The 26,303-nt window shown below is 40.4% G+C and overlaps 1 protein-coding gene across 2 annotated transcripts in view; it reads left to right on the top strand.

The window, feature by feature from the left end:
* The window catches only part of LOC133170671 (partitioning defective 3 homolog B-like), an 83,205-nt gene that overhangs the window by 25,608 nt on the left and 31,294 nt on the right, over positions 1-26,303 (top strand). For both annotated transcript variants that reach the window (XM_061303778.1, XM_061303787.1), the window contains exons 9-19: positions 933-1,072; positions 1,144-1,272; positions 5,645-5,830; positions 8,677-8,841; positions 9,307-9,360; positions 12,864-12,960; positions 14,749-14,896; positions 15,452-15,528; positions 16,843-16,887; positions 23,580-23,795; positions 24,337-24,529. In XM_061303778.1, the coding sequence (XP_061159762.1) occupies positions 933-1,072; positions 1,144-1,272; positions 5,645-5,830; positions 8,677-8,841; positions 9,307-9,360; positions 12,864-12,960; positions 14,749-14,896; positions 15,452-15,528; positions 16,843-16,887; positions 23,580-23,795; positions 24,337-24,529 (1,450 nt within the window). The remainder of the gene's footprint in view (positions 1-932; positions 1,073-1,143; positions 1,273-5,644; positions 5,831-8,676; positions 8,842-9,306; positions 9,361-12,863; positions 12,961-14,748; positions 14,897-15,451; positions 15,529-16,842; positions 16,888-23,579; positions 23,796-24,336; positions 24,530-26,303) is intronic.

Raw genomic sequence — 26,303 nt, 5'->3', positions numbered from 1 at the left:
CCAGGGAGGGAAGCTGAGTCGAGTTATACCGCCCATATTCTTCTCTCTAAGCTCCCATCTTTTTTAACCACGGCAAGGGCTGCTCACACGTGAAATTAAAAGGCAGACTCTGGCTAATCAAGTAAGAAGTGAACCGTTTCCTTCTTACTCAATGGTTGCAACTAGTCGATTCAGAGTTATTAAACGAGAAATCTTTGTTTAGTATAAAACACTTGTGTGGCCAAAGTCTAATGTTTGGATGGACATTCTTTGACAGGTGCTGGTAGGTGTAGTGGTTTGCTGGCACTCTGGTTTCTTCCCACATTCCAAAAATAAGCAAATACCATATTTTCCGGACTATAAGGCGCACCGGACTATAAGGCGCACCTTCAATGAATGGCCCATTTTAAAACTTTGTTCTTGTATAAGGCGCACCGGACTATAATGCATCATGCCAGATTTTTAATCCAAATCAAATAATTCTCCATTTTGTCTTTTTTATTTCATATTAAGACGCAACAAATTACTTTATAATGACAAAATAATGATCCATAGTCTTTTTGATTCATAATTCATAGTCTTCAGCGGGCCACATATGATTGATTTCATGACACAATGCTTCGGGCTAGTTTAAATTTAGGAATTTGGTTCGTATATAAGGCACACCGGACTATAAGGCGCACTGCCAGCTTTTGAGAAAATTTTAGGTTTTTAGGTGCGCCTTATAGTCCGGAAAATACGGTAGGTTATTAGCCTTGAATTTTGACACCAGTTTTCATTTATCAACAAATATTTGAGTATTAGATACATATTTGGCAGAATACGCTCACCACGACTGAGCAATGCAAAATAACATTTTACAAGTCTACGACAGAATGCTTGAAGAAAAAAAAAAAAAAAAAAAAAAGATGGTCAGACATGCAAAAGTCTATTCTGATGATTTCGTCCTGCAGGTGCAGATGGTCTGGGATTCACAGTGGTGACTCGGGACTCAGCTTCTAGTGGGCCAGGACCAATTCTGGTGAAGAATATACTGCAACGCGGTGCAGCAATCAAAGATGGCCGCCTGCAGCCTGGTGACCGCATCCTTGAGGTAAGACTCAGAAAAATCATGATCAGACATCCAAAAATGTCAAAGCACCTTGAGTGAAAATCTACGTTTAGGTGAACGGAATGGACATGACTGGCCGGAGTCAAGAAGAACTCGTGGCCATGCTGCGCAGTACCAAACAGGGAGAAAATGTTTCTATGGTAGTCGCCCGACAGGAGGATGTCTTCATGCCCCGGGAATTGGTAAGGAAGTGCTCAACTTTACGATAATGGAGCCAGCTCAGTTTCTCGTTTCATCTGCATCGCTAGCTTAGTTGTCTCTCTCGATAATCGTTACTTTTGTTCCCTCTTTACTGTGCCCTCCCATCCCACCCTCTTTTATCATCCCTTTTTTTTTTTTTTACCATTTCCTGCACATTGTCACTTTGCCCCATCCCCACTCAAAGGATCAAATGTCCCTATGGTTATAAACACACGCATGGATGGGCACGCAAACATACGCAGAGCACGCTCCAGCTTTCCTGTCCCGCTACGCTTTGTTGACACAGCCGTGCCAGAGGAAGTCGCACACAAGCCACAGCGGTCCCATAGGAAGTGTGTGAACACAGCCGCGCATGTTGGCACACAACGGGTGATGACAGACCCCTTACCTGTTCAGGCTGAAGGGTTCAGAGGTCACCATTTTGACATTGTCCTCCTTGTGGGCAATAATAATAAACTGGGACCTTTGTTCTCTATCCATTGTATTTCACACTTTTTTTTCTGAACACTTAATACCCAGTATAATCGAAAACGACTTTAACAACAATGTACACATAATACTTGAAGTATTATATAGAATACTTAATACTTACTCCATTTGAAGGAAAAAATATATATATAAATTTAAAAAAATATATATATATATAACTAATATATATATATATATATATATATATATATATATATATATATATAACTAATATATATATATATATATATAACTAATATATATATATATATATATATATATATATATATATATATATATATATATATATATATATAACTAATATATATATATATATAACTAATATATATATATATATATATATAAATACACACGTTAAAAAAAAAAATATATATATATAAATAAATAATAGTTTTCCTGTCTTTAACTTCTGTTTTGTCATTGCATTTATTTGCTATAATTTATATTTTATAATATATTTGCTATACATTATATATATATACATATATATATAATGTACACCATTTCACAAGATTTCCCGCTTGTTTAAATAACAGCAGGCTTAATGTCCATCACTGCAAAAAAAGGACACTTGCTGATTCTGCAGTTAAGGATCAGGTCATCTGGCTAAAAGGGTTCCATTGCTCAGTTCATCACACCGGTGCCAAACTACCTTGTGATTTATATTCTTTGCTCCAGCTTCCATATAGTTGCTTTTACCTTCTGTGTAGAAGTCGACTTGACACGGAGAGCGAGCTGAGCTTCTGATTGATTCGTTTTAATCGTGACTATTGATGTTTCGTGAGCAGCACGTCACACAGCCAAAGCGCTCAACTGAGCTGCAAGGCGATTTGGTCCATTTTCAATCAAGCCTGTGAGTTTTCCTTATTTGGATACAGCAAATGTTTCTTCTCGAGAACACTTTTTCTGCAATGAAAACAAAGATAAGTTCTAATTGCCCCTAAATTTCTGTCCACATTTCTGCTGGAGATAAATGAGATATTTTGTAATGAAGTGAGTTGGAATCAAAGTGTCTGCGTGCGTGCGTGCATGCCATGCGAGTTTTTTTTTCCCCCCATACAAAAGACAGGATAGAGGGGTCACTCTGCACATGGTTGAACCCCAGCCTGCAAGGCCAGATCAGTGTGCAGGAAAAGAGTTCGCCAAGCAGAAATTGACTTTGCCGCGCCGGGTCTTTTCCATTTTGTCACCCAAAGACACCACTTCACCTCCGCCCACCACGAGCACTGACATTCTTTTCAATCACTAATTTAGCTTTCCCCGCTTCTCATTGTGTGGCAAAGGTGTAAAGCGCCATCCAAGCAGACATTAAGGCGATTAATTGGGAGCTCCGCCGCCACTGTGGCACACTGCAAGATCTCATCTTAATTGAATGTCGCTCTCATCACTAATCCCGAAGCTTTGAAGCTTCCCTTACCCCACCACCACCCCCGTCTAGAAATCCTCCATGACAAAAGCCTCTGTATGTAATCACTGTGTATCATTCACTCCACACACCCCACCCAGAAGAAAGAAAAAGCTCTTTTTTTCGGTCATTTGGGTGTTGAAGAGGGTGGTCTGTCTCCTGGCTGCAAACTTGTTTAAAAGCTATTGCTGTAGGCCATTAGTGCAGGGAGCAGGGGTCGCAGAACGGAGCCACGAGGTCTCAGCCACCCCAGGGACGCAATGTGCCCTCAAGCAAAGGGCATCAGGGGGATATCAAATTGAGCCTCAGGTGCCACATCAGCAGTAAGATTCAACAAATAAACAGTTTCTTTGGTTTGGTGCCTGTTGCCATTCCATCTCAGTCTTTCTCTGATTGGGCCATATTTAGCTGACGAGTGCCACTGGATTACAGAGGTATTCAAAATCTCCCAGGATAACACCCGAGTCGTCTTTCACAGTTTACGCAGGAAGTTGTGAGTCGGCCTTGTAGTTTAGCTGCTTTTGACAGAACCTCGCATGCTTTGTTGATAAAAATAAGCCTGTACTGAAATCCCGGTATTAAATTGGAGAGAAATAGTTGAGTGACTTTTTTTTTTTTTTAAAGGCTTTTTTTTTTTTTATGTATCGTTGCGGAAAATATTTAGCAAAAATGACTTGTGACTTTTTTTTTACAGAAGACATGTCCATCTGCATTAGAGGAAAATTGAGCATCCAAAATTGAATGGGGTACTCTTAATGTCTTACACGTATTTGCATACCAACTGCCTGCGCTATCTTTAGCAACAAATTTGTCGAGATACCCTTGCCAGGTGTATTTATTTGACATTTTTCCAATTACGTATCCATGGTATCATGAAATAAAATAGCCCCAACATGCATTTTTATCTGACCATAAAACACTTGCCAGGTGTCGGTCAAAATACACCAAGATAAAGAATATCAGCAGATAAGACTCACAAAAGAAAAGAAAGCTTTCCTTTCTCTTGAAAATGAGCAAACATTAACACCGCCTGTTCTACTTGGATATTGATGACGAGAGCGCCTTTTGTTACCATGACTACAAGCGTGGTGGGAGAAGGTTGAACATGGCTCATGGCTTTTTACTTGTGAAACTGAAGCCTAGCATTTGTAAAGAAAACAACTGAACCATTTCAAAGACAATTTATTTTCACTGGTGGAGTCATTACTGTATTTTCCGCACTATAAGGCGCACCTAAAAACCTCCAATTTTCTCAAAAGCCGATAGTGCGCCTTATAATCCGGTGCGCCTTATCTATGAACCAATATTGAGCCACTACGGCAGGCGTGTCCAAATATATGGACTTAAATATGGACTAAGTTTTAAAACGGGCCATTCATTGAAGATGCGCCTTAGAATCCGATGCGCCTTATAGTGCGGAAAATACGGTACTCCAAACACCGCACAACACAAATCTGTGCATGTCGCATATCCATGGGCACATCACAAATAAGAGAGATTTATTACTTTTATTTGTTACTTTGCTTTTACTGATGACCTCCATGCCGCTGATACATTCACGAGACGAAAAGGCTTGTCAATTAGAGCAGTATTTGCAGCCACTTGAGATCACATTGTGCACGATAAGTGGCACTCTTGAGTTCAGTAGGAGGCTGTGAGAAATGAGAAATCCTCTATCAGAACTTGCTACATACATATTTTATTATATATATTCTATAGATATAGTGTGGTGCCTCTTGTCCCTGAGTGATGCAACCCAGTGCTTTTTGCTTACATTCCATTTTGCAAAGATGTAATGACAGTTTTCTTCCCTTTTCACCTCATCTCACCGTTGGCTGCCGTTGCCGACTTCATGGTCATTTTCTTACATTGTATAGAAGCAAGAGAGGGAGAAAGTAGAGCCTTGGGACAAAGAGGGTGCGGAAAGGGAGGGATTGAGAGATTAAATGTAAAGAATCAGCACTGAGCGACAGAAGCGTGTATACCTCAGGGATGGCTTATCACTTTTAAATGCTCCTCTGTGCCTCCTCCAGTAGGAGAAAGTAAGAAAAGGTTATTATGTGTTCTTTAAAGATGGCTCGCTTTCCATCTGCAGCTTTCATTTCAAAAAGGGAATAACCTCTCGACACTACTGTATTATTTTTTCACTCCCCGCCTTCATCTATTTTTTCACTACAAAACACCTGCTCCTCCACTCAACTTCTGGTCCATGTTATTTTTATTTGTGTATTTATTTAAAAGAGGATTACCTTCAGCCTGTACTATCTCTCAATCCCAATATCTGAGTTTTGAATGGAACGAATAGTGTCAGAACTTAAGATCAGTTCATTTGATTTGAAGCTCAAGATTCAGCAATCATACACAGCCGTAGTTATTAAAAGTGGGCAAGGAGGCTTTTAATCTTTCTAAATGTCATTCATACACTGGGCTTCCATCGCCCATCTTTCTTTGTCTTTTAGAAAGATGAAGATCCTGGAAGTCTGGTATTGGAGGACGGCAGGGAGCAGCTCATGTATGAAATCCCACTCAATGAGACGGGTTCTGCCGGCCTCGGAGTGAGCTTGAAGGGCAACAAGTCTAGAGAGACTGGCGAGGACTTGGGCATTTTCATCAAGTCCATCATCCATGGAGGGGCTGCCTACAAGGTACGTCAGTTTTTATTGATCTATTAAAAAAAATAAGTTGGTCTTTTCCCCTTTGTTTTAATGCATAGGATTACAAGTAAAATCGGTATACTGTATTGCCCCCGTCTTACCACGATACACAATGGTCGCTGTCGAAGTTTGTCACTTTTAACTTGGTTTTATAGACCAGATTGAATTTATATCTGGTCATATGTTTTACACGACTGCTCTGACTCCTAAATTCAAGATGGCATTTTGAATAAATCAATTAATAGGAAACAAAACAAATATAAGGAGTCATCTTGAAATGGACTCCTGCTCATTTGTCCTACCATTACTCTTGTCATTATTCATGTCTGGCTTTTGCCATTTTCTCTTTTCCTGTTGTATGCTCCTTTGCCACCTTGGCCGTTTCTTTGTCTTTCTTCCTGTCTTTCACCAACACTTCGACTCCTCCATTGCAGAGCATCTCTTGTGTAGACCCTTGACCCCCCCCTTGACCTCAAGTGGCTTTGTTTCATCAACTCTGCAACCATCTTATCTTGATCACTCCTCACCCACTTCTAGTTGTGAGTCAAAAAAAAACAAAAAAACACCCATGTCAGCACTTTGGAGATACAATTTCTCTTTTCCTCATCTCAACTTCTAGTGCTGCTCTTTGCTGATCTCAGAGCTGTAGTACCTGATGAGGAAGCACACAGAAAGGAGTCTGATTTGAGATCGGGAAAGCTAGACAGGATCTTTGCTTCCTAAAGCAGTCTCAGAAGTAGTTTTCTTTCTGCATTCAGACAGAATGGGACAATAAGATAAACATGCAAAGCAGGTTTCTGGGACGACATCACACAAAATGGAAAGAAAGCACGGAAGAAGGGGAGACAGTAGTGAGGGAATAGAGAAATAAGCGACAACTGAAAAGATTTAAAAGAAGAACAAAGAGGGACAAAATCATGAAATGTGGAAACACTCATTGGGGTCATAATAGACGGGGGATTGCACGTTTGAGCGTGTCGCTTCCTCACGACTGATGCATGGTAATGAAAAGCAGCACAGGGTCCCGATGAGACTTCACGGCAGAAGGCTGGGGCGGAGGAGGGGACGTTAGGGTCCGCTGAGAAATGTCATGCAAACCGTCACTCAGAGAGGGGAGGAGATGAAAAAGGACTCATGGTGAGAACTAACCTATTTCCCTGAAACACATTTGAAAAAAGTTTTTCCCCTTTTTCTGATCTGCGTCACTTTAAAGACTACTTTTAAGAGAATTCAAGAAAATTTAGGCTCCTTTTATGTGACAAATATTCATAATGACGTTTAATGGATACATGAAGCGATGCCCAAATTGCAGGCAAATAAGTCCATGTCAACATTGAGCTGTGAGAAATCAAGGTAACCTCCATATTGCTTTAGTGCAACATCTTCAATTATTTTATTTAATAACATCGAGAATAATAACTCAGATTCATATCGCGCCTGTCAAGGGACCGGAGTACATTTGCATTCATGCTCATAATTGACACATTTAATTATTTTCCCCCTCTTTTCCCCTGCACAATTCTGCAGGGTTTATGTCAAGACTGGCAAAAACATGGATACAACTTTTTTTAGTCTTTGAAAATGTGACTGCATGTAAAGCAGGCCAAGACAGAAATGACAGGTTGAAATGAACGGCTAAAATGGCCATTTCTATTTAAACCATATTTAATTTTCTAGGCTTTGACTGCGCCATATTTTTCAGACTTTAAATGACAATTTTTTTCATGGTTTATCTGGTCCTGTGACTTATACTCAGGTGTGTTTTAGATATTTCAAAATTAGAGCTCTGACTGGCATGCAAAATCCCCATACCCTAATCCTTTTGACTTTCTTTTAGCGGTTGGCGAATACTTCAAAAGTATTTACCAACCACCACCGAAAAAAAAAAAAAAAGTAATAGTCGTGCAATGTGGGCGTGAGTATGAGCTCAACTATTCTAGGTCTCTGTTATGTTGAAATAAATTTCCCACATAAATGTGACCTACACTTTGGAGCGACTTGTAGTTTCATAAAATACTGCATTTTCGATTTAGAGTGGGTGTTTTCTTTAACGTTTTTATTTGTGTTGTTTTTGCAGATGTGAATGTCACCAACCTGTTTAAATGATGTTGACTTATTGACAGAATATTTTCAATCTGTGAATTTATTTTTGCATTCTTATTAGCACATAGCTCACATATCAGATTTGTATTCATATTTCAAAGTGGCCTTATTGCTATCAAAATATTTTCAATTCCATGGTCTCTTTATGCTGCAATGAAGCTGTTTCACTTCCGAGGAAAAAAAAAATACCAAATTGTCTCTTCCATGTTAAATATCTCATTCTGGCCTTTTTTGTTTTTCATGCTATTCATGTGTGGCATCTACCTTTGACATCAGTCCAGACGGTGCTTGATTAATGAAGTGGGTTCAAAGGTCAACCCCGGCCCTAATGGACCATTCATAACATCACAGTCGTTGTGTGTTCTCATCTTTATTGTCTTTTTATTCATTTTCCTCTGTGCCAAGTCTTTCTTTTGGCACGTTTCAGATATCTTATACCTTGGTTGCTCTTCCTCCCCTTCTCCACGGCACCGCCTTGTATTGGCTCTTCACAAGTGGCTGCTTTGTAAAACACTTAAACATGATCTAGTGCCCACGGAGGCTATTCCATTAGCCTTGCTATATATTTATCACGGCGCTCTGGCTCTCATGAGATTACTAACTCTACAATTATCTCGCCTTAGCTTTTAGAAAGCCTCTCCCTTTTATTTTTATTCCGCACCTTGTGTGTTTTTCATGTTGTTATTAATGTCACCTCGGCTGTTTAACATCAGCACCAACACTTTTTGTCACAGGATGGCCGGCTGAGAGTAAATGACCAGCTGATAGCAGTCAATGGCGAAGCCTTGCTCGGACGGTCCAACAATGCCGCAATGGAGACATTGAGGCGCTCCATGTCGTCAGAGGGCAACGCCAGGGGCACCATCCAGCTCGTGGTGCTGCGAGCATCCAAAGTGGAGGTAATGCTACATTGTGTTGATGATTGCATGATTAGCTTAAGTGCAACAACAACAAAATTAACATTCCTTTTTTTTTTTTTTCACCCCCTCTTTGATTTTTTTTTTTTGTGGGCCCTATTTCTCAATCAAGCATGTAGTTGTATTTACTTAAAATGCAAACTAAAAAAACATTCCGGGCCCTGGTTCAATATCCTGTCTATGTTCAATAATCATTATATTCAAACAATAAATATAAGCACTGTCTCATAATACGTTCATAGCTTGGGTTTAGAACACTTGCAGGACTTGTCAAGAGAAGCTTAAAGCATTTTTTGCTCACTGTTTATAGTGTGTGTCCCGGTAAAAATATATTTCACTACACCCCTAAACTCGCTTAGAAGCACCCCTGAGAAAAATCTTTTTCCTCAGCATTTAGATAGAAGTTCTCAATCTACCCCTCTGCATATTTTGTTCTTTTTCCTGTAGGGGCAGTCCAATGCCACAAATGCTGCCACCTCTCATCAATCTTCCGACAATCAGGTACAAGCGGCCAGCACGAGCCAGCCACCTCAGCGCTCTTTCTCCCTCCTACCGGCACCGTGGAGACGAGCGTCTGAGCCCCTACCTCACATCCCCCGGCAGTATTCCGCACACAGAGCAGGGGGGGCACACAGCTCCCACGGCTTGCACCATAGGGAGAGACGCAGTTGTTACACATTTGGTCTCGCACACGCTAACGTTGAATACCGAGAGGAGCCCAGCGGCTACGGGCTCGAGTTTGCGTCTCATGGCCTCACGCCGAGAAGCTTTACGAGAACTACGGAAGAAATGAGGAACGTGGAGTACAGCCGCACACGAGGAGACACACACGTGCAACCAGAAATTGACACATACGCTTATAGTGCCCCTCACGGTCACACTCATAGCAGCTTGAACGCGTACACAGAAGACATCAGGGCAATGGCAGGCCAGATGTATGGTGACCCGCCCATGCACAGCAGTGAAACAAGCACTCAGAGATACAGAGGGACACACTTGCATTATTATGCACACAACCACACGCGACACGGTCACCTGTGGCTCTCTGGTGGACTCTGATGACTGTGCGTACGTGTAGCTTGCGTAAATATTTCTTGACTTTGTATTAGACACCTCTCCTGTCCACTTGTTTGAATACCGTATTTTCCGCACTATAAGGTGCACCGGATTATAAGGCGCACCTTCATTGAATGGCCCATTTTAAATCTTTGTCCATATATAAGGCGCACCGGATTATAAGGCGCATAAAATAAATAACTCAACCTTGCTCAAACGTTAATGCAATCACAAACACTCGAAATAGTGAAATCAATAACAATAGATCAATAACTTAATGTTTCTCAAACGTTAATATCACACAAAATAAACACGTAAAGCTTACTTTAATAAATTAGTCCTCATCCACAAATCCATATTGGTCCATATATAAAGCGCACCGGATTATAAGGCGCACTGCTTTTGAGAAGATTGGAGGTTTATAGGTGCGCCTTATAGTGCGGAAAATATGGTACATGGAAATGATCTTTGCTGGTAATTTTCCTCATCACCTCTCACATCACTCTAGTCTGTAGCCTTTTCTCTTCATTTTTGCCTGGAATGAAAATCAAGCCTTCTGTTGATCTCTGTATTGCTACAGCACAATGCACTCTGATTTTCATTTCACCTGCCTGACTTTCCTCTTTTAATAAAGGTAATCCAAAGCCTCCTGCATGCTGCTTTATGTTTCCCTGGGTTTTCAACCGTAGTTTCTCCATTTGCACTCTTTGCTTATTAAAAGCTATTCTGTTCTGTCTGTCTGCCTGCCTGCCTGCTTTTTATTTTTTTCGCCTTTGCATTATTCCCTTTGGTATGCACACTCGTAACAATTAGAGCCTGATTTATCAAGCTCCACAATAGTGGGTGCTAAATTGCATGTTCAATTTAACAGACTGTGGGAATCTTTAGTGGGCATGTTGCTCGCGATCTTCCGCCCTGTTTAAGTGAAGTTTTTTGCATTCTGGGTAGTGCTGATGATTTACACCATGGAAAATTAATTGCCCGTACGAGTTGAAGTTTGATCTGTGATTTCTAGCTAACCCTGGATATTTTGCAAGCTAATTTTTATATGCTATATTTGCATCTACTATTTTGCACATTTATTTAGAACCACACAAAATTGATTGCTGAGCTATTTAGCCTGTTTCCCCGGTTGACACACCCGGACAGATTAGCTGTTTAGCTAATCTGGGTGTGCCCAGAGAGTAGATTAGGTTGCACATCTACTGTTTTTGCACACTCAAATTTTTAACCCTTCAGACGAATCTTTAGACACCCAGACTCATCGTAAAAAAAAAAAAAACAGGAAAATGAGGCACATTGATGCCATAAAACATCTTTTAAAAGTCAGTACCGTAATTTTCGGACTATAAATCGCGTTTTTTTTCATAGTTTGGGGGGGGGGGGCGACTTATACTCAGGAGCGACTTATATACATATATATGTTTTTTTTCACTTTTTTGAGCATTTTATGGCTGGTGCGACTTATACTCCGGTGCGACTTATAGTCCGGAAATTACGGTAATAAGAAAGAAAGAGAAAGAAAGAGAAAGAAAGAGAGAAAGAAAGAGAAAGAAAGAGAGAGAAAGAAAGAGATAAATAAATAAGTCAATCAATTAAATAAATTAAATTAAAAAAATATTTTTTTCAGTCTTGTTTGTCATATCGCAAAAGCCTAGCATTTGAACATGGGTGTGTAAACTTATATCCACATTAAGCCTCCAGAAGCCTATTGTATATATACATGCGGCTGGAGGTTGCAGCCAGCCTAATAGACGGCTCCCCTCCTGTTTACGTATCATGGTGGGATTCAGACACACTTTGAAGGGTGAGCCGTCTGCTTTGCCTCCGGCATCACGAGAAGGCGATGATTAAGGTGTCAGTGGTACTGTCACAAATTTTCCACCTATCTGAAAAGTGATTGACAGCAGATACAGTAGTTAATAATGATACCCTTGGGACTCTTGTGATAGGCAAACCTTTCATTATTATATGGCTTGTTCTATACTGTTTGTGACAGCTGCACATCTATTTGTCCGGGAGAATCTTATTTAATCCTCCCTCAATCCCCCTATCTCCATCTTCAGAAGGTGTGAGGTTTCTTTGTTGTGGTGTCAGTCAGTCCGTGGGAAAAATAATCCTAATTGCTTTATGTTGTGTTGAGATGCTTCTTATCGGGCTTTGAATTAAGTGCAGGTACATGTTTATTAGCTCCACCAAAGAGTGGATGTGCTCCACACCCATTGGTTGTTTGTCACAATGTAAATTTTTTTAGAATACTCTAACTGGATTTTAATGATGGGTAGGTTTAGTTGACGGTCCGCATATTGATGACTTGAAATGCAGCACAGAGGTGTCTCATCTGATTTGTTGTGAAGTTTTTTTTTTGCATTTATTTATGATCATAATCTTTAAAAGTGTCTTCTTATCAAAGTTGTTGGGCAAAGAGCTCCTTCCACTTTTCTATGGAGCCTCCCCGTGAACGTTTGTGTGCTTTTCGAATAGAAGGAAATCCAAAATTTCAGGTCACCTAAATCTACGCAGACGTGCTCTAAATCTCGTCCATCAAAAAAATTGCTCCCTTTTCGCCAAATCACAATTGCCAGGCAGTGTGAAAGTAATAATTCAAATTATGGCGAATATCACCAACTACGTTTCTAAATGCAAGTTCGGGTACCAGAAATAAATGTGAACTTCCAAAATTTCTCCCTAGCATCAAATGTGTTCCCTGATTCACATTATTTACATATATTCAGTCATCATCTGAAATGCAATCAACAGAAGGAATAAACAGCACTCGTCTAATCCTACTGGGTAATAAAATGAGTAACTTTAATCTTGTGATGTTTTAGTCAACATCATACATTTTTATGAGTCACATTTGGTTTGCACGCTGCACATATTTTTGGATATGAGCCTTTAATATCCATGTTTGTCAGCTTTTGTTATCTTTGTACTTTGTTTTTCAGGAGCCTCAGCGTCAGCGTATCTACCAGGGGGCTTCTCGACCCTCAGAGCTCGACGGCAGCAGTCTCACTGACAACTATTCGTATGGCGGCGGCAGTGGTGAGTGCACGCTTGACTCTCCATCTGAACTGTCACAACACTTAGGGGTTGTGTACTTCCGTTATCTGTGTGCACAGCATGTGTGTCATCAGCATGTGTTTGTGGTGTCTTTTGACAGACAGATTGTTTGTTTTTTTAACGCCACTTGAGCAGCCATTCAAGCGTTGTTATGCTCTACATTAGGAATCGCCAACCATTCATTTTTCAGTCTCGCTTATCCAGCTCAGGGTCACAAAAGACTGGGTAGACCCTGAACTGATCACCCGTCAATCACGGAATAGACAACCATTCACACTCGAATTCCATCTTTGGTCAATTCAGAATACTCAGTGAAAGCAAAATGTTTTTGGAGGACCTACAACCTTCTATCTGCCCATTTATCCAACATTTCTTTCAAGCAGTGTTACATCTAAGCAAGGGTGCAGTGTGGGAGGGTGGTCGATCAATTTTCTAAGAATAACAAAAATAAAATATATCAATATATATAATAGTGCTGTGCACGAATGGGTGATAATTCAAATTAAGAAGCGAGTTGGCCGTAAAGAACAAACGCAGGAGTATTAATACTTATATTAATACTTATAATAAATTGACAAAACACATGAACAAAATATAAATGTAAGTGGAGAGATTGACAATAAAGCTGACTTTGACTTTTGACTTTGACTTTGATAAACAAACAACGACTTCATTCTTACAAGATTGGCAATTGTTGCCACGACGCAATTGCTTTAAAAAAAAAAAAATCCCAAGTATTGCACCTGATTGCTCATCTGGCTGTTTTGAAATACATAAAAGCAGCCTCACTGCAATATTATTGGCTGAGTTGGAGATCCTATTTTAGGAAGAGGGTTGATTAAAATTCAAACTGAGAAGGACTAATTCCTCCATTTTTTTGTATGATGTAAACACATGAGTAGTTGTAGCATAACATCCACTAAGCAGGGTCCGTGTCTGTCCCAATGGAAGAGAAGGCTTAATCCTGTGTTTTTCTGAAGATTTGTGTCGCCTTATGTGGGAAAAGTGAAGGGAACGGCTCGTGGTCTTTATGAAACGGAAGGGGGACACATCTCCTTCGTCCCCAGTGCCATCTGCTCTCATGGATCAAAGGCTCACTCGGGAGTATTTCTATTGGCAAAAGAAAAAGTCACTACCAGTTTTTCTTTCCCCCCTGAAGTTCTCGTGTTGAGAAAAAGATCTGACCTTGGAATCGTGATGTCGGTGTAATTGGCTGATTTGCATAAATAGTTGTGCGACATGTGTGTCTTCAAAGAAAACAAACACAACAGAAAAAAGGTTCACAGATTGATTTGATTACATTTTTCATTTCCCATCCTCATGTCCGTCTGTTAGGAGCTGGAGATCTTCTCCTCATTGTCAGTTGTTCATCAAATTATGGCAGAAATTGTATTTTATACCCAAGCAGGGATAAACACAAAAGGGATTTATGGAAATGTTGAGTTTGAGTGTTACTTTTGCATGGAGATCATTTTCTCGTGTTTTAGTTGGTTGAGGTTTTATGCCTTTGTTTGGATTCTTTTTTTGTAATTACGTAAGCTTGCACTGTGTTGTTCCTCCACATCCCACTTTCAGTGTATAGTTCCTTTTATTTATTTAAAAGTTACTTTTTGCGTCTAGCGAGTGTTGTTTTCTTTTTCTTTAACCTCAACCAAAGTTCAAGTTAGAGGCAGGAGCTTTTTTTGATTTCTGTTTGTGTGCTACTTATATTTTACTTTCAATGATAACTTGTATGGAAAACTCACAAAATTAAATATTGGTTTTCTTTAGCTCTGTATCCTGTTGCAACCACCAATGGCACCCATGGTCTCTATGGCAACAATCAGGAAGACTCTCAGGAAGGCTTCCCCATGCGCTCTTCCCCAAGAACAGTGGAGGAAATGATTCAAGACACAGCTTTCACTCGCTCTCGCTTCAGGTGAACCCAACCCAACACATCACACTGCACAATCATCAACACTGTTAAATCACACACAAGGCCGGAGTTATTAGTGCCCGAGCACCGTGTAGTTGCAAATTAACGTATCCTTGTGAATATATATATATATTTTGGGGTTCATGGCCAATCTGTATGACAAGGAATAGCTTCATTTTTTTTTTCTAAAATATAGATTACAATAGTATAGCATAAATGTCACATGACATCCAGAGGACATAAATCCTCTTGTGTGTTTGCCACTGGGAGAGCCGGGTAATGTTTGCACAACTTGGCCGAACATGTCCATATTGTAGAACCATCAAAGGAGTAGGATGAGCATTTAGGGGGTTCACAAATAATCACATGGCTTTTTCTGTAAGTTGAAAAGTTCAAAACCTCGCTTGAGGCTGTCTTCCGCTCAACAGGTGGCCTCATGTAGTTTGTTTGTCTCTATATGTTATCTTTCGTTCGATTTGTGTTGGATTTTATATTGAATACATTTCCTTGCTGAGGGCATCCTGACAAATTTTTTGAACATGGGTGTCTGTGTTGCAGTGAGCATTCCACGGATGGCCAAAAGACCAACAAGGAGAAGATGCTTCAAAAAAGAGGATCCAAAAGCATGGACCAGGGTGAGATCACACACCAGCACCACGGCGTTTTTGTGTGTGCATGTGTTGGGTATAAAGTGAAAACTAAGGTTAGCTCATTGTATTGACGTTCCGTGACCCTCACCGTTTCTTTTTCCCCTCTTTTACAATTTTGTTGTTCTCACCAAGCCCCTGTTAGATTCATCTTTGTGAAATAGTGGTTCTCTTTTTTTCCCCACCTCTTCAGCCATCGCTCAGTGTGAAAGCCGCTGCTCTGTCACTATTTGCTATGACTCTCTTTTCCAATCCTGGTTCATTAGGTTCGGCGGATTGGCTTTCTTCCTGCAGCATAGGCCTCTGCCACCCAAGCTTGATTGCCTTTCATTATGGGCAAGGGTGGTCCGATCACACTCACTCACTTTCTCCTGCCCTTTTCTCGCAATCTGTGGCCATTTCTAGCGTTTGTGTTTCCCCTATGTGACATCTCCACTTCTCGATTGGGTCTTGACTGAAGCAGAAACCTTCCGCCAGTCATGAGCACCTTTCAGGCTTTGCGGTCTCATGTTCAGCTTTATCAGCGCTCTGGTATAGATTGGCTTTTATTAAATAGCACTTGCCCGAACCAGAGGCACTCCCTTCCGTTGACCTTGAATGCCTTAAGCTTCAAGTGTATCGATCAAAGCATAAATACATACTTATGAAAACACACCAGGCACGATGACTAGTGCAAGTTCTGGTCGGGATTTAATAAGCTACTGTTCATCATCAGACGTACACTATGTACGATAAACTGCAGACCAAAAGAGTGTTTCCATTTTTAATCTGGTACCGTGGTACAAGAACACAAACCGTCGTACTACTCTATGAATGACAATTTGCCTTGATGGCATTGTGTTTTTGTTTTTGTGTACAACACGACTGCCCTCACCTAAAACCTGGTATCATTTCAGCCTCTTTCAGTTCTGCCTTTTCCTAGTAATCTACCCCCTGGGAAAATTGACCTCATAAAAAATTCAAATGATGATTTCAGAGCAAAAGCAGCTCAATGAAAACCTATTATTATCTCCTTTAGTGGACCCCATGTGGTGGCTAGCAGCAATCTTGTTGGGCTAAATTGGGTGACGCTTAGCAGGATGACGATGGTGTCCTTTTCACTTTTTGTTTTCCTTTTTATTCCTGCTAATGTCGCACTCATCCCATTTTATTTCACAGTCACAATGCTGTTTATCTGTATTTTATGCTTTTTTTTTTTCCCCCGCACTAGTTGTACCAGAGACTTCCTGACTCACACTATAATGAAATGTTGGACTAGTTTTACGAGATGGGGAAAAATTTGGTCTTTTCTGTGTGTTCTAGTGGCGGATGAGAGTAACGTGAGATCATTGGCTGGACATAGAAAGGGTGAGTTATAATATATCCAATCATTAACTCATTAGCTGATTGTTGGCTGACTGACTAACCAGTGGTGGTGAGCTTCGATTCAATTAAAGGGGGCAGGCGCATGCTCCGGGCTTGTTGCTCTGCTGCTTTTGTGGCACATCAACAAGCAACTGTCCAAGGTTGTAGACTTCACTTTCACTTGTGCCCGACACAGTACTACGGAATTTGCAGCGGAATTTTTACCACCTGGTGACTACTTGCTCAGTCAAGTGATACAACAGTAAAAAGTTCCTGGAGATTTAACCATTGCCCAATATTTTAGAATAGCGAGCACTTAAATCAGACATACTAAACAAGAATGGTAAGAGGTTAAGGCCGAGCTAGACCAATCTGACATCAGGAAATGTGCGGGCATCAATTTGCGCCGTCTGGTTAATGTATCTCTCACATTCGTAACATCGGATTTCATTGGGAAGCGTCTGTTTAGCGTTTCTAGCCAATTCAGAAATTGGCGTTGTAACGTTCGGACATTTGATCACTCGCCAATATCAGCTAGTGAATCAGCTTTGCTGAGGCAAGATCAGGAAGTGACGAATCTTGAATGTCTACGTTTTTATATGCTGCCCCCCCCCTCGCCCCCAAGAGCTTTCTGGTTGGCTTTTTCCACTATTGTTTAACTGGTACGAATGGATATTCTTTTTTTCCCAGCGTTACAGTCGAGACAATACCACAGGGGATAGACGTCGGTCACATTTGGCTGACGTTGGATTGGGCTATCTTGGCCTTTTAAGAAAAAAAATCTCAATTTTCTTTAAAGGTGTCATATCTCCTCTTATTTCCCTCTTGGTTTTATGTAACACATGCAGCAACACATAAGTTTGTTGCTGGCAAAATACACATGACTTTTATACTGTTGCTGACCTCAAAGGCCTTCTACTCAGTAGTAGCACAAGTACAGTAGCTTTGCCTTCTCCTCTACCTCTTCCTCCGCCTCATCCTCATCCTCCTACCTTTCTTCTACCAACTCCCCCCCGCCATCTCCACTGCTATGATTTTCCTGGAATGTCTTATCACTGCCCGTAACTCAACGACCCCGGATAAATAAATGTGTCTATTTATACTCTGTAGCATTCCACTCGTGTTGTTTTTCCTCTCATCTCCTGCTGACGTCTTTGCAAATGCGTATTGACGGTGCTTTTGCGCGTTTCTCTTTTTTGCTGACACAGCGCATTGGGCAGGCTTCCCCCCCCCCCCCCCCCCCTCCTAAATGGCCTCAGAGTTTTTTATGGGTTTGACATATTTCATTAGATGGATAGTCTTAAAAGGCCTGCCTGGCTTCCTTTAATCTGGCTAAAATCCTCTTTTCCTCTCAGGCGGAAGTGCTCCACTCATCTCTTTTTCCCTCCTCCTCCTCCTTCTACTCCTCCTCCCTACTTCATTCATTTTGTTTCCTCTTTTTTTTTTTTCTCATTTGTATTTCACTTTCAAATACATTTGCTTTCCAAACACTGATTTTGAGTTTGAATCTCAGCTCTCACCTTTTTTGAGTGGCATTTGAACTTGTTCAGCGTTTATCTTCCTCCGGCATTCTCAAAACAGATTGGTTTAGTTGAAGACTCTAAATAGCCTATTAGTGTGAATGTGAGCGTGAATGGCTGTCTTCGGGCAGTCCAGTTTATATGCCATGTTTAGCTGAAGCTAATCTGGTGACTTGTCCAGCCATGACAATGAGAGTTTAAGAGCACAGTATCCGCCTTCCACCTCCCTTTCCTCCTGCTGTGTTCAGGCCGCTGGGGGTTGAAATTGTGAACTGCCATGTTGATGATTGTTCGCTACGCATCGATTCGGCCTAGCTGCTTGTGTGTCCCTGCATAATGAAGGCCGATTTTACCATTAAAGCTACCGTGCAATTAAGTACACCCATCCATCCACTGATTTTTTTTTTTAAGGTGCTTATCCTCATTCTTTGTACACCTAGCTGATACCAATTTCCCGACTGTATATGCCGCGGTTAACTACCGTATTTTCCGCACTATAAGGCGCACCTAAAAACCTCAAATTTTCTCAAAAGCCGACAGTGCGCCTTGTAATCCCGTGCGCCTTATATATGGACCAATATGGATTTGTGGATGAGGACTAATTTATTAAAGTATGCTTTACGTGTTTATTTTGTGTGTTGTGTGATATTAACGTTTGAGCAACATTGAGTTATTGATATATTGTTATTGTTTTTACTATTCCGAGTGTTTTATTATTATTATTATAATTATTATTATTATTATTATTATATTGCGATTGCATTAACGTTTGAGCAACGTTGAGTTATTTATTCTGTGCTTTATAATCCGGTGCACTTTATATGGACAACATTTTAAAATTGACCATTCATTGAAGGTGCGCCTTATAGTGCGGAAAATACGGTACAGTGAATCAAGACTTGCATCAAAAGTCAGATTCAAATAGGATAGGTTGTGTAATCCTAACAATCAAATATTTATATGTAATTTTGACAGAGTTGGAAGTGTGCAACCACTGTGTTTGTGTGTATCATTGTTTCAATTGGCTGATGATTCCGAAAAGGTGTGTATGCACTCTGTAGTTATTTGAGCCATTTACGTAGATATGGCTAAAATAGTTCTGGTGCCTATGTACCAAAAAGAAAACAGAAAGACACCATCATTGTCACAGCAGCTCCTCTGGACTTATAGTTTGTCAAATGAGTGATAAGTGATGAAGTGTTGCCACTGAATGGTGCACTTGGGATTGCCCTTAACTCGAATTGGAAATGTGTTGACAAGCATGCCACTTGATAGAAGTGGCCTTGTACGAATCATTGTTTGCTGGATGCCACCAGTATACACAAAGTACCTTCTTTTTTCCTTCTTGTGTTTTTTTTTTTTTCTGATGTGTCTCTCAAATGTATTTGTGTAGCTGCTGCTTAATTACATTCTTAAGATGCAAATGTTGACTAGCCTGGCAGTCTGGAGAGCACGCCATTCACTGCAGCTCTGCTTCACTTCAAAATAAATCAAGGTCATTTACGTACTTGCTGTGAAGTGCGCAACGTCACTCTTCAGCGGCACAAGTCCATCCTCATTCCATCGTACCAGCGATACGAGGAAATGTAAATTAAACAGAGCTCAGTTGAGTAAAAGATACATTCACCTTTGAGTCAAACCGGTGTATACCTATGCTTGTGCAAAGTATTAAGATGAGTTCACTGGGCATGAAGTCCCATGTCGAATTGGCCAAGCACATATCCTCTATGAGAAGTCAGCAAGAAACTCCCAACCTCGCCGGCCTTTTTTAAAGTGCCTGTTGTCCGCACTATGGCGATGTCACATCTACTCAATATGCTGCATTCATACATTTGCACATTGTAGAAAATAAAAAATCACAAATTTACTTTTTTTTTACTTTTTACCAATATCATTGTAAAACAGGTTTTTAACTTTTTTTGGTTTCTGTTTTTTTAATTCTTAAATTTAAATTGAAAATAACTGCAAGAACCCTGGCAATAGAAACTGTAGTAAAGGCTTAGAAAAGCGTTTCAAATGAAGAAAGGAACAGTCAACAAGACGCGAGCTTGATGCAGTCATTGCAAGTAAGGGTTATGTCACCAAATGTTAAATCTTATTCACTTAGTCAATTTCATGATTTTAACTTTATTAGTGTGGTGAAACACACGACTATAATGTTTTTTATTGACAGCAGAAAGGAATAAGTGGAAATGATGGCCATTTGCGACATGACTTCCGTGCATTGTGGTTTGCATTGGAGTATTCCACTTGTTTTTATACAAGAGTTTAGTTTAGTTTATTGTTTAGCACATATTATTATAGCAATAACAGTGCAAGGAGGGAGACGAAGCCTAGGGCTTAAGAGTAGTAACTCCATCTGTCGAATTTGTCAGAAACCTGAATTTTGAACTTGGGTCAGATTTAGGTTATGTTCCTGCAACTTTCATCATTACTTTTGCAACCACACATCAATATGGTATAGAATTATCTCACGCTAGCCTAAACCCAGCTCACATTTCCTATTAGTGGGCAAACAATCTTTCTAATTTCTACTTCACTATGATAGTAAGAGCTGACAGAATGATTAAAACGTGACATTGTTATGAATGAAAGATGTCAATATAGTATAGCATGCTATCAATCTGAGTTAATTAATGTTTTCCATATTAAAGAATAAAGCAATCCAATCAAGTATGGTACTTATTGAATATTAATGAGATGTTCACCCGTCCTCTCTGCCAGGCCTAGAATATTGAACTAGAATAGCTAGGACAAGGGCATTATAGGCATTTCTAACCCAAATCATTATGCAAACTCAATTTCTTTTTAAATTGTGGCATGGAACCTTTAACAAGCAAGCAGGAGTGTGTGTACACAGTTATGTACTGTTTGTACAAATGAATACATACAGGGAAACTCTCTTTCATTCTTGGTCTTTGGTCAGCACTGATCTTCTCATTGTTTTAACGCTCAGTCGCTTTCTTGTAACCATGGCAATCTTTCAGTCACTTATGGCAGTGTAGCAGTAATTATATGAACAAGACATGCATTTGTTCCCACAGAAATAAAATGTGTTTGATAACGCAAGTGGGTGTCATACAATACTGCTGGGTTTGGATTTCATTACCATGACAACTGACGATGGAGCTAGAAGTTTGAGCAGGTGAAGAAGAGTTTCTACTTGTGGGAGTCTTAAGTGCGAAATGAAATTGATTGTCGGCAAAGACAAACGTTTTTGTACTCATAGAAGGAGACTTGAGAGATGGGGTGCCCCTCAGACAGTGTAGTCCGCTAGAAAATATTTCTGGATCTACATCTAGTCTAGCTGGTGGAGAAACCTGGAGAGCGGGTCATTATGTAAATTAGACCCAGCGTTATGTGATCCGGAAGCAGCAGTCCAGAACGGCCCAGAGATGAATTTTCTGGATTAGGCAGATAACAAAAGACTGTTTAATTTCACAGTTGGTGGTTAGAGTAGGAACTCAAGAGATCCATCTTTTGGAAATACAGTAGGACATTAAAAGGTCAATTTTCCATTGTATAGATCCTTTAACACCATAAAACCCTCCTTAGACCCAATTGAGTAAGTATATGTAAGCGGAACAATGCCTTCAAAGATTCTGCTAGAATGGAATTATGATGACGTCCACAAGGGGAAACGAAAATCACTGGAGCAACCCTGGTTTTGCTTTGACAGCAAGAGAACCTAGTGCCAAGGTTCTGCACATATTCCCAATTTCGTTGGATACCTGCTGTACAATTTGTTCTATTCATATGTAAAAAGACAGCAGTCCCTGTTGAGCCTGGCTTGAACTTGTTACATCTGTCAAGGTGACTGCCCGTCATCCTGGTTCTGATCGGCTTTGAGGCTGCTTGTCAAATTTGTACGCCGGCTTGAATCGGTGGCAATCAGGTGGACATGATGCAAACACAATCCATGAGAGGATCCGCTGGCAGTGACCAACGATACGTGATGAACGTTGATTTCACCCTCCGCTGGATCGAGCGGACGATAACTCCGGCACTCAGCCATTCCATTAAAGCCTCATTATTCATTTAACACCAACCTTAACCACCTGACACACATGCACAGGCTTGCAAAGACCTTAGCAAAAGTGAATTGGATTTCAGGTTAGGGTTAGGCTTTGTCCTCACAGAGCCAAGAGTACACACTGCTAATCTGTGTGGAATATTATGTCTTTAAATGCCCACCACCATCATCAAAAATTAAATTTTTGGAAGCATGCACCCACATCCGCACACTATGATGGGTTTTTTTTTTCCAAATAGTGGAGAAGTGTGCTTTGAAAGAGCTTTATTCTATCAGGCTGCAAGCTGGACAGCCATAATTACATTTGTGACACAAATCCTGCCTCTCAAATTGAGCGTTTTATTCTTGAACGCTCCCCCTCCTCTATTTATAACCCCTTCTTTCCCGCAAATCCCACTTCCTCGCAGAAAGTCAATACAGGACTTAAAAGGCACTGTGCTTATATCTTTACTCTCCACCTCCTTTGACTCTGTCGTGTTTTCAGTTTCACTTTTTTGGTCCTTTTTAAGCCCTTTAAAGCTTCTACTTCAACAAGAAAATCGTCAATGACACGATTCAAGTCATCCTTTCAAGAAAATGTTAAAATGATGAAAATGTCACCTTTCAAAAACAATGCACTGTTTCTTACGTTGTCCTACTCAACTTGAGTAAGAAAGGTTCTTTTTCAGGTTCCTCTCTATGCCCTTCAGCCAGCCCCCCGTTATTCTTATTAAACCTTTTCAGGTCAATTTCAAAAGATAGTAATTGAAAGATAGACCTTTAAATTGTCAACAGCAAAGTTAAGAAAAAAAAATGGCCGCTTAGAAGCAATTACAATGAGAGAAAACAGCAGAAATAAATGTCCCAAACAAGATTGCTATGACACTGTTTAGTAAGTGTTGGGAGGTGATGCGTTTGCAGCAGTGTGACATCTGTGCTGCGGAGTTGATGTTGCGAAAAGCAACGACATCATCATCATCTGGTTAACATTGCAGGCAAATGGAGCAGATTTGTGTCTCACTTGGCAAAGATTACCAATTACACAGATGTCGTCATTCTTTTGATGGATGTTTCCTTGAGACCATCAGACATTTTGTTTTCAAGAAGTTCCGCTTATGTTCTTTTTCAGCAGTCATTTAATACATGTACTTGCTGTGCTCCAGGGTCAAATGCTGATGGAACACTGGGCCCAACCCTGGGCCTTTGGAAGTCCAGCTCCCTTGAAAGTCTCCAGTCAGCCATGTCGGAGGTCCAGCAGAATGACATCCAGGGCCAGGTCCCATTTCACCGCCCACGGCCACACATGGTCCGGGGACGCACTTGCAACCAAAGTTTCCGCATTGCCATTGACAAGTCTTATGATGGACCTTCTGAAGATGGTAAGGATTGACATTTGAATTTTCTTCCTCCACACTTTTAAGGTGTCTAAAGAATTCCGCACTTAAATTCAATTTCACATGACAAACACAAATTTGGTAGAACGCTGGCATCTGAGTAGCTGGAGGCCAGCCAAGATGCAGTGCTCTGAATAATGAAATGCCATGTTATTATGTCTATTCAGCAATTTAGGGAAAGCAAACGAAAATCTTATGTAGTCGCTCCCCCCACTATATATTTGGTTACTTCATTGCACGTTGACAAGACAGTTTTCGTAGCCACCGGCAAACTTTTCAGTTCATTCAAGTGGATTCATTTTCTGGTATAGATATGAATTTGAAGAATTTTTCACAAATGTTCAGCGGGGTTCAAGAAGGTAGAAGGGCATCCCCAAAACTCAATGTGCAAATCGTCTTTTTGGCTTAACAGCTAAATTTTGGTCTTCTCTGACCACTAACCTTTTGTCCGGAAGCTTGTCAATTCCGGCAGATGCAAACTTCAAACCTGAAAGTCTCAGTTTCAACTGAAGCAATTTCTCCATAGATGACGACCAATCTGAGGTGAGCTCCGGTCACGAAACACCGGTCAGCAGCTCCTCACGCCAGGACCTGGATGCTGAAGATTTGACAATACGGAGGAAAGTAAAGGAAAAAAAGAGCAAAGGAAAGAAGAGAAGTGAGGATGCCACAGATGATACGGAGAAGAAGACCAAAAAAAAAGGCTTTGGTCTTTTGAGGTAGGAGACACGATCAAATATTTTCCACGTAATTGAGGCTCGAAAAATAATTTTATATCCAAAAGTAGTAATAAGAATATCTGTGCCCTACTTTCCAAACACATTTCAGCAAATTAGGATTATGGGATATTGGATATAATGCCGTTTTGGGAGCATTGGAGGAAAACCAATCCACAGTAGGCACATTACCTACCCAAAGCGCTTATCACCCATTGATCAACGTGTCCCCATCTTGATTGTAGTGAGCCCAATCCTCCTACAAACAGCCCCTTATCTTTTGGCAGTGACACGGTGTGGCCAGTGTATCGCCACACTTCCAACACTGTAGATTCAATTAGGCTGTCGCAACAGATACAGCACACTGAGCGTGAGCCCGCAGATGGCAGATAACAATTCAATCGGCTGCAGTGTCAAGGGCAGTAATGGAGGAGATGTTCACGCGGAAAGAGAAGGGCAGAGTGAAGGACATATACAGTTTGGGTGGAATCGCATATGGGACCAGGCTGGAACTTGGATCTGTTGACATTCAAATAAAATTGGATTGCATTTCCCAAAGACAATCCCATATTGTTTTCTCGCGTCAAAGATGCTAAAGGGTTTGGAATCCCATGACCCATCTTTGAAGTAACGATGTTCCAATCAGGGTTTTACGCTACCGATACCGATTGTCCATGAATGTCATCACCAATATTGATAACGTGGCTTTGATTTAAAAATTTCAATTTAGAGCTACCAATTTTTCTTCTTTTTTCAATTAATCACATTTTCAAAAACAATGATTACATGTCTATACCTTTATCTTTCAAGAACTGTACATTGCTTCATGTACAGTGCAGAAAATTCTCAAACAAATTCTAATTTGGTTACTGTGTTTGTCTGTAATGATTAAACACAGATAATCACCAGTCAGGTTTTCATAGTGCCTTGTATTCCAATTAGAATTAAAACTAATTACCAAATAGCGGGAAAATACTCATCACAGGGAAAATCAGAATTGAATTGTATTTGGGTATACCATGTTCCTCCTGCTGGAGTATGCAAATGAAATTAATAGTTGAATAACCTGGGTGGGTTGCGTTAAAAAAAATAATATTGAAAGGAGTAAAATTATTTTAACCGTTAAAATATGGTTGGCAAATTTTATTTCACACTTGGTGCAGTGCAGCACACTCCAAGACACTCCAGGCTCGAGCAACTATCACCGCACAATTCAACCTCTAGTGCTTGCACTAGCCTTTCTCTGTCTAAATTGATTGTTATTGAATTTGAAATATGACTTAATTAGCTGTAGCGGTGTGTGGTTCAATCTAATTTCAGCTCTCAAATGTTATTTTAGTCCGGTGGCAGCAACTCATAAACATATGACCTCATTTTCTTCCTGTGGTGAAAGTGTACACAGCAGTAACTTACACTATAACCCTTGGTCAGAAATGTTTGCTTTTGTTGCACCAGTATTTGTAGACCATTGTGGCGATTGCATGCTGGGCATTGAGTGAACTCTGGAAATCAGCTAATGAATGTCGAGACGTTTGAAAGTTGCCAAAGCTGGTTCTGCATATCCAATGGTGATAAAATGTCAGGGTACAGCTCAGAGTGAAAATTTGCTTTTGTCGCCTGTATTTTACTGTGATGTGACTTCTTGTCTTTTGAACACCTGGATCACCAAGGCCCATTGCTGTCACGTCTCCTTGATTGCTAAATAAGCCATGACAAATGGTGGAACCTCTAAGACCTTGCCTGTCTTGTCTGTGCTCAGCAGACAGCAGTGAAGCCT

Source organism: Syngnathus typhle, linkage group LG2 (assembly GCF_033458585.1).
Source record: "Syngnathus typhle isolate RoL2023-S1 ecotype Sweden linkage group LG2, RoL_Styp_1.0, whole genome shotgun sequence".
NCBI lineage: Eukaryota > Metazoa > Chordata > Actinopteri > Syngnathiformes > Syngnathidae > Syngnathus > Syngnathus typhle.
Note: the sequence above shows the minus strand (reverse complement) of the source record. Positions and strands in the feature narration are given on the sequence as shown.